Source organism: Lentinus tigrinus (assembly GCF_003813185.1).
Source record: "Lentinus tigrinus ALCF2SS1-7 unplaced genomic scaffold L226scaffold_39, whole genome shotgun sequence".
In the NCBI taxonomy this organism is placed as follows: Eukaryota; Fungi; Basidiomycota; class Agaricomycetes; order Polyporales; family Polyporaceae; genus Lentinus; species Lentinus tigrinus.
This window is the reverse complement of record NW_027137948.1, coordinates 104,597-112,639: the sequence shown is the minus strand read 5'-3', so window position 1 is coordinate 112,639 and position 8,043 is coordinate 104,597. Positions and strand designations below refer to the sequence as shown.

General features: G+C 58.3%; 3 protein-coding genes across 3 annotated transcripts; 1 reads left to right on the top strand and 2 right to left on the bottom strand.

Moving 5' to 3' along the window:
* Window positions 1-1,597: 1,597 nt before the first annotated feature.
* On the bottom strand, window positions 1,598-2,119 carry L226DRAFT_232668 (uncharacterized protein). The gene is made up of 2 exons (XM_067673105.1): window positions 2,017-2,119; window positions 1,598-1,954 (listed from the first exon to the last, which is right to left on the bottom strand). Exons 1-2 carry the CDS (start codon window positions 2,071-2,073, stop codon window positions 1,757-1,759), a joined length of 255 nt encoding a protein of 84 aa, XP_067530786.1. The 5' UTR covers window positions 2,074-2,119; the 3' UTR covers window positions 1,598-1,756.
* Window positions 2,120-4,204: 2,085 nt separating this feature from the next.
* Window positions 4,205-4,921, top strand: L226DRAFT_493209 (uncharacterized protein; the record flags this gene model as incomplete). Its single annotated transcript, XM_067677426.1, has 2 exons — window positions 4,205-4,402; window positions 4,464-4,921. Coding segments are annotated over exons 1-2 (576 nt in total), but the record flags the coding sequence as incomplete, so codon positions are not given.
* A 718-nt stretch (window positions 4,922-5,639) lies between these two features.
* Window positions 5,640-7,382, bottom strand: L226DRAFT_493207 (cytochrome P450). Its single transcript, XM_067677425.1, has 5 exons — window positions 6,924-7,382; window positions 6,756-6,874; window positions 6,414-6,705; window positions 5,989-6,370; window positions 5,640-5,929 (listed from the first exon to the last, which is right to left on the bottom strand). Exons 1-5 carry the CDS (start codon window positions 7,273-7,275, stop codon window positions 5,815-5,817), a joined length of 1,260 nt encoding a protein of 419 aa, XP_067530784.1. The 5' UTR covers window positions 7,276-7,382; the 3' UTR covers window positions 5,640-5,814.
* Between the last annotated feature and the right edge of the window lie 661 nt (window positions 7,383-8,043).

Sequence of the window (8,043 nt, the reverse complement as noted above, 5' to 3'; positions counted from 1 at the left end):
AGGACGAGCTTAAGTACGCTCACGCCGGAGGGGCCGGTGACATGATGCTCGGAGGTTGATTCGGGCGGATGGCAGTGCCTAGCTCAGCTTAGGGTCGCCGCTCAACGCAATCTGCAGCCGTCCGTCCATCCAAGTTTCACGCCAAAAGCAGCCCGCCCAGATTGCGGGGTCGCGACAAGAATAAACTGAATGGTGGACGCGAACTTTGCGAAGAGAGTGGTTGCATGGAAGAGCGACCAGGACTGTGTCCGATTCCGAAGTCCGGATAGAGAAGCTCCGCGGTCGCCAGCAGTGAGAGCAGCGCGAGGTCGATCGACAGCCTGAGGAGGAGCAGAGACCAAAGCCACGCGTCTGCGATTGGCTGGCTCTATGGGCGCGTGTGCAGATCCCATCTCGCGCGATGGCGTCACCGCTCTCTCGCCACGGCTCTCGTGCAGCTCCTCCTCGCGCACTCGATCCTTTCCCTCACGACGCGTCCGTCTCTTGCCTTCAACACTCCTCCCGCGGTCGCATCCCCACATACAACGAACGTGCACACCACTGCGCTCCAGGTACGTCCATCAACCAACTTGTCCTGCGCACAGGTGAGTCCATCCTTACTCCCCCCTGCTCCATATCGCCCGTACCACCTCTCCTCGTCCGCGTAACGACCGTACCCGAAACCTTATGCTCACTTCCGTCCTCGTAATTCGACGCGCGTTATCCTTCGCACACACTACGAACCCCTCCATTGCTCTCCGGGACATCGTCCAAGTCGCCCAGAAGCCCGTCTGTTCCTCCCATGCTACCCTCCTCTCCGACTTCTTTCTCCACCTCAACCGGCGGCACCCTCGTGTTCTCTAGGACTACTCTCGGCGGGCACAAAGGTACGTTCATTCAACTGCATCTATTGTACACGAGGTGCGTCCATCCCTCGTCTCCTCTTCCTCTTCTCCCTCCCGTATCCACCGCCAACGCGACCCTCTGCAAGAGTTTCAGATACCTGATCCCTCGGGAATCGGTACTGCACACTCCGTCGCATTCCGCACCCGCGAAGACCGCCTCACCGCAGCACAGAACATGATCAAGGAGCGCATCGACGCCCTCGTGTTCTAGCGGAGACACGTCGCTCACGGGTGCAGACGTCTTCCGCGCAGAGTGACCCGGGCTCGTGAACGAGCTCCACAACGAGAAGAGGATCACGGATGAGCAGGCTGCCGCGCATGCGCACCTCAAGATTGTTCTCGTAAGTTTCGACGGAATGGCTCCCAAGGGCCTTCTGTTCACGACATCCGCACCTTCAGGCTGGACAAGCAGCGCCGTCGTACCAGGACCGCTGTCTACTGCGCCGACAGCGTCGACTTGCACGCCACAACAATCGATCACAGCCGTGGGCCGGCACCCCTTCTCGCTTGGCTGGTATGTACCAAGTCCCGTCGAGTCTCTTCGCAGGCTATCAGCCAGCCGACATTCACGCTAACACTCTCCCCCTTCTCAGACCGACCGTCGCGCATCTTCTCGACAACGACGCAGTGCTCTCCGCTCGTCGCCGTCCTCTTCCGTGCCAAGCAAGGTGAGTTACGCATGTCATACACACGACAACATCATTGTATTATAAGCACTGACCCCGAAAACTTCCCCGTCGTCTCCGACTCTGCTCCCGCCACTCTGCCCCTCTGTCCACTTAACAACGCAGTCAAGAGTCTCGGCCGACATGCAGCTGGTACACCTAAAGCTACAGAACGTCGCCTCGACTGCTCGCCGCTCGGGAACAACCTTACCAGAACCGACATGCACGCAAGCCGGCGGCGCAGCGCACGTCGGCCGCATGCCGGCTGCATCCCCCCTCCGGTGCGTGTTTACTCCCGAGACCAAGTCCGCGTCGTCTCCGCTTCCCGTACTCACGATCCGACTGTACGCCGTCCTCGCGCGTACTATGCCATGCGCGCAGCCCGCATCGTACCAAGTGTGTGTACTAAAGAGCAAGAGCAGTACGTCAGCCTCGGAGTCCGTGTACAGGGAAGAACGAGAACGTACCCGGCGGCGCAGAACGAAGAGCACTAGGTAGGACAGCGGAGCCGTGAGTGAACACATGTACCGTAACACAGGAATATACGCACCGCCTTATCCTTCAGACGACGCGAGCGCGAGATGACGACAGACGAGTGGTCAAAGGACGACGTGAGCAGCGACAACGGAGACACAGAGAACGGACCCCTCATACCTTATATACGCCCCGTGCCCCTCCTCGGGCCGTTCGTGGACTTGACGCGATCGCTCTGACGCGTCGCACAAGCCAGCAGCCACTCCGATCCCCGGACGAGGTCCCTTCCGGGGCACGGCGCCCGTGTTGCATCTTGCTAGCCACACACTAACCCGTCACCATCGTCACCACGCAAGTACGCGAAGGGCGGCCGACGGCTTAACCATCTGCACCGCGTTTCGGTGCCATGCGCGGTGTGTTACTACAGGTCAGTCCGTACTTCGGACGTCGCCAGTCCTAAGTTAGCTTCTGATGATTGCGTTCTGATCGCGGTCGCTTGCTGCCTGGTGTGTCCCGTCCCTGTTTCACTCTACTCCTTGTGTATGTCTTCCAGCCCTCGTCCGGGTATCCATGTGCACGACAACGAGCCCAATATGTCGGAACCCAGCTGGTACGCAGAGACAGGCCGTGGCCGTACTCACTCGCTTCCTGGTACGTACCTGTTTCACCTGTGTTGCGGGCACATGCTGACTTGTGCTGTAGCTCCGGGTCCAAGTTGCGAGCCGGTCGGCTACCAGGCATGACGGTTGAGCGATCCGGACAGATTGTGCCGGTACCAGCCCGGCGGGCTGTTGACTTGTAGGTACATCGCTCCTGAGTTTCTTTGCTGTTTGCGCAGGCTTCAAGCTCAATTGTTCTCTGTCTCACCGGGCTACAGATGATTGTACAGGCTCGAATTATCGAGAGGAGTAGGTACAAAGACCACAACGGCCCGTCGACTCTTGCGAGCTAATCATTCACCGGACAAGGCCCGCTTTTCCGCATCCCAGTGGTTGCCCGTTTCCACTCGCTTGCAAGTTCCCGGGTCAGCGGTAAGTATGTGCCTGTTTCACTCGGTTCCCTTGTGTTGTCGTGCACACTCGCAGCAGCGCTCAATGCTCATTCCGAGTCGCAAGGTCACAAGTCCCTCCGGGTACCTGGTTTTGGTACCAGGCTCGACAGGGTTGCCATCTGCGCCATTGTGAGCCCGCCCAATCGGATCCTCGCTGCGAGTTGTGAGTGTTCCCACCGGCAGAGAGTCGCTATCCAGTACCCGGTACGTCTCCGAGTCGTCTCAATCTCGAGTCTCTTTGCAATCATTACTTACTCTGTCCGATTTATCAGCTTGTCGCTTTGTATGGTCTCGTGCTCTCAAGAGCACGGCTCGTCGAGAGCGCACATTCACAGAGTCTGCCTGCAAAGCGGGACTCGGATCGACTTGTACCACATGGAGGCTCAGAGCATGGTCTCCATCGCATTGTGAAGCGGAACTCAGAACTACAAGCCGACCGTCGTGACCCCATCCACCGCCATCTTGGTACGTTGCTGCCCTGGATCTGAGCAAGCGAGCTGAATATTGTCTTCTGATGCTCGTCGCTGCCTGGCTACCAATTACAGGTACGCATTTTTGACAATTGACACTGCGGCGGCATGGATTATGATACATACAGCTTCTGGGTGTGCCGGCCACAGTCTGGTACGGACTCGTGCATGTCTGAGTGTAAGACTTTGTAAACGCGACCTTGGAGCTTGCGGGAAGAGTAATGACATAGATCTTTGATCCCGGCAAGATTTGCCGGTATTCAAGGTTGGCTTGTGAGTGGACAGAGGATAGCGACGACATCCAGTGGGAATTTGATATGGTCGGAAGATTCAGAGGGGAGCAACAACCGGTGCAGTATGGGGCGAGTGTATCCTGGCTGTGACATAAGTCTTCCATTTCCGTGTGACCGTCTCACCTCATGTTGACTGCCAGAATGCGACCCTGTGCCGTGATAGCTGCAGTCTTCAGTTCACATTTCAAATTAATACAGTGATTACGGTGTGAATTTCATGAGGTAGCGCACCGGAGGAGAGCTCCATCATCGCTTTCCCAACTCGATCGAGGGGCGCTGACAACTCAAACGGCCAACGCCCCTTGTATCACCACAATCCTCTCACTTCGACGCTCCTCGTCCTGCTTCCCGTTGGACTTACTGCCATTCTTGCCCTAACATCTGTTGCCTCTTGGTCATCTGCCTGCCCCAACACATTACTTGTCCGCATCTTGAGCATTCCGCACAATGCACCCAGCGAGCACTCAATGCGAGAGTCACGCCGACCAGCCGCTACAGCCTGTTTACTCAAGCCGTCTTGCTGAGCTGCGAGCAAAGCTTCGAGAGAAGATCAGGGGGAAACTTGGTACGCACTCATCTACTTCATAGCTATGTGCTTTTCGTGACAGTCGTGTTTCCATGCATAGCGGAGCACACCGGGAGGCAGAACATGCGGATGGGCTGGTCCATAGTCAGCTATGCGCACACGGTCGTCATCCGCAGCCATCTCCGCATTGTCGGATGGCCGGTATGGGCAGACATTCCATTTGGAGACTTGAGCAGGGTCCCGGGTGGCGAGCCTGTGATGGAGTTCCTCACCGGGCTCTGGGACCGTGGGGAGCTTCGGTTCGAGGATGCGGATGCTGCGCACATTGATCTCGCACGGCGCAGACCGCTTGAAGTGCTCCCGGGCCGGCCGGTCAAGCTTCCTGCACCACACTGCTGGGGCCCGTACCCTCGGAACGACTTGAAACTCGCCCGGTTCCGTCCAAAGACGAATCCACTTGGACTGCCGCTTAAAAAGGGTCGGATGGTCGGCGCAATTACCCCGAAGCTGATATTGGATGAGGTTGACGAGGAGGATGAGGTGAGGAGTGAGTGTGGGGACACCTAGGCATTAGTTCAGCACTGTAGTCTGCAATATGCATAGAGTCTGCTGGTCGCATGGTTCGTCTGTGGTTTGATTGTGTGGCACAATAATTGTTCCGGTCTCGGGGCCCACACACAGTTTGTCAGCAACCATCATATGTGTGGTTAAGCGGACCCAATCAGCCGGAAGTCTGTGCGGTACCCGGGCGGCGTCCGCTGAGCTTCTTTGGAGACGGTAACTTGCACCTGGTTACCGCCTTTCCTCCGGGGATAGCTGCACATTGTTTGTCTTTTATTTCCGCATAACTGATGTATTTCCGCATTTTGCTCGTTGCAGGAAATGGCGGTTTGGTCTGAAGCACGGACTGTATGTCTGGTACACCCTATACAGCACATACTAATCGTGCACACATAGAAGGAAAATTGCAGACAGGAGAACTCGGACACGACATGTTGAGAGCATGCAGACGGCCGTGTCGAGCACCCAGGCCACACCATGTCGGCGGCCCGGGACACTCCTACTGTTCTATACAGCCCTCTCATCGGCCGCACCATGTCGGCGAATGGTCCCACTGTGCTATACAGCCCCAAACTCGCCCTATCTCCCTCTCTGCCCGCGGAAGTTTCATCTCGACTCTCGAGACAAGCACCTACCAAACATATTCGCGGTGTAACCATCGTGATGCGCCGGCACAAGCGACATCTCGGCTCGCAGGTCGATCCATCTCGCCGCCGTCGTAGAACTCTGCTGTCATTCGGGTCTACTAGGAGTACAGTACACTTGTCACTAGATACTATGTGCGTAAATTCGGAACCGTGAAGTACGAAAATCAAACCAAGTCGTGGCGGTACATGACGATGCTGAGATGCGTGAGTAGTCGTGTGGTAATGAAGAGTAGAATAGAGTGATTAGTGCGACGCAGTGCTGTTCGCCTTCCCGTTCGGTGCGTCCGCTTTTTGGTTGATGAGAGCCGAAGCGGCCTCCGAGCGCGGCGCGAGGGTGACATACACCTCCTCGACTCGGCTGCAGCGCAAAGGCGAACGTTAGCCACGTCTCAAGATGCCAAGCACGCAAGAACGCACCAAGCAGCCCCATTGCTCTTCACCTTCATCTTCTCGTCCGCCGCAATCTTCGCGTTCTCCGCCACAGGCGGGAGCGCGACGTCAAACACCTTCAGGATGTGGCAGTAGTGGCTGAACAGGAGCGCGTCCGCGAGGTACCGCCCGGGGCACGTCCGCTGCCCGAACCCGAACGCAAACTTCATCGGGTGCAGCAGGCTCCCGTCCGTGCGCAGCGCCTTGCCCGCGTCGTCCAGCCACCGCTCCGGGCGGAAGCTCTCGGGCTCGGGGAACATCTCCGCGTCGCGCGAGATCGCCCAGTTGTTCGCCATGATCGTCGCCCCCTTCGGGATCAGGTAGCTCTTGTAGTGGTCGTCGGCGTTCACCTCGCGTGCGACTGCCGCAGCTCTCGTCAGCGGCGCATCACGGCCAAAAGGGGGAGCACGTACTGACTGGGGCGATGGACACCCATCGCAGGACCTCGGAGAGCACGGCGTCGACAAAGGGCAGGTTCGGCCGGTCTGCCATCGTCGGCAGCCTGTCGCCGCAGACCGCGTCGACCTCGGCCTGTGCCCGTTTCTGGATCTCGGGGAACCGCGCCATCGCGAGCAGGAACGTGAGCGTCGCGGACTCGGTCGCGAGCATCCCGCCCGCGTTCATCGTCACCGCGATCATGCTCGACCGGTCGTCCTTGTCCTCCGCGCTGTACACGTGCGCCATCACCGACATGCGGCCTTGCTCCTGTCCGGGAGTCAGCCGGGGTGCAGAGGTGGACCCGATGTGAAGCGCACCTTGCTCTGCTGCATGATGCTCACGGTCGTCTGCGCCGTCTCGTGCAGCTGCTTCTTCCACTGCTCGCCGTACTTGACCTTCTGGCCGATGCCCGGGAGCCACGTCGGTGCCCACGAGACTGCAATGCGCATCAGTAACGAACCAGCGGAAGAAAGGGGAGCACGCACGGAAAGGAATGATGTCGAAAATCTGGTACTTGTCCCCAAGCACGTCCGCCGCAAAGTGCGCGAGCTTGTTCATCTGCTGCAGGATCGTCTCCGTCTGCTCGCCGTGGTACCCAGTCGAGACCTTGAGGAAGACGTGTCCGAGCGAGTCGTCGATGGTCGTGTCCAGGTTCTTGCACTGCAGGTCCTTCGCGAGCGCCTGCACGAACTGCAGCGACGACGCCTCGTAGTCGCGGTCGTACTGGTGCACCGCCGAGGGCCCGATGCCGAGGTGGAACTGCTTCCGCGCGTTCGAGAAGATGTCTCCGGTGTTCATGAACGGGAGGGTCATGATCAGGTCGGAGATGTTCGCCATCTTGCGCCCGGGCTTGTCCGAGTAGTGCTCGACCTCCTTCTCGAAGAGGGCCTCGATGGCCTCGCGCGAGTTGAGGACGATGATCGTCTTGTTGAGCACGCGGTAGGTGTTGATGTCGCAGTCTGCGGAAGAGGCGGTCAGTATCGGGGTTTGCACAGGAGGAACTGCGAGCATAGCAACTGCGAAAGACGTAACCCGAGAAGGCAGGTTACACCCAAGGACGCGAGGATCTGCGTCAATGTCTGAGGATGTCCCAAGCTGACGAGAGATCGCAACTCAATGCGGCGCTGACAGATTCGCCTCCTTCAGCCCGGATCTTGGCTCTAAGGTGGAGAACCTGACGCTGCGCCAAAGCCATCCACTGAGGCAGTCACGCCGCCACCTGATTGCACTCTCTTAGCAGCACCGAGCTCCCTGCGGCTCCTCAGCCACGCAACGCGACACTGAGGCGGCGAAGAGGAGTCGACAGGTACTCCGGGAAAGACGGAGCTATGATGAGTACGGCAGTGCGCGCACTCTCTCCGAAGCACAGAAGTCCTGAGGGAAAGACAGGACGCAGAATGCGCTGGAGCTGCCAGAAGACAAAGTACCAGCGCTGGCGGATACGAAAGATAATGATGTGGGGGAGCGGAAGACCGTGACTAGGCATATGGCAGAGAGTATTTCCTCCCTGTTGCGCCCATCTCGGGGACGCAATGAGAGAAAAGACACAGATGAAGGCATGCGATCGTGAGTTTGCACAGGAGGTACTGCGAGCATAGCAACTGC

Excerpts from the sequence above, each read along its gene's own strand:
- L226DRAFT_493207 (XM_067677425.1), bottom strand. The coding sequence starts at position 7,275 with ATGGCGAACATCTCCGACCTGATCATGACCCTCCCGTTCATGAACACC. Across the intron at positions 6,706-6,755 it reads GCATCATGCAGCAGAGCAAG|GAGCAAGGCCGCATGTCGGT; the intron begins GTGCGCTTCACA and ends ACTCCCGGACAG. Across the intron at positions 6,371-6,413 it reads GGTGTCCATCGCCCCAGTCA|CTGCGGCAGTCGCACGCGAG; the intron begins GTACGTGCTCCC and ends CGCTGACGAGAG.
- L226DRAFT_232668 (XM_067673105.1), bottom strand. The coding sequence starts at position 2,073 with ATGTGTTCACTCACGGCTCCGCTGTCCTACCTAGTGCTCTTCGTTCTG. Across the intron at positions 1,955-2,016 it reads TCTTCGTTCTGCGCCGCCGG|TACACACACTTGGTACGATG; the intron begins GTACGTTCTCGT and ends CTTGCTCTTTAG.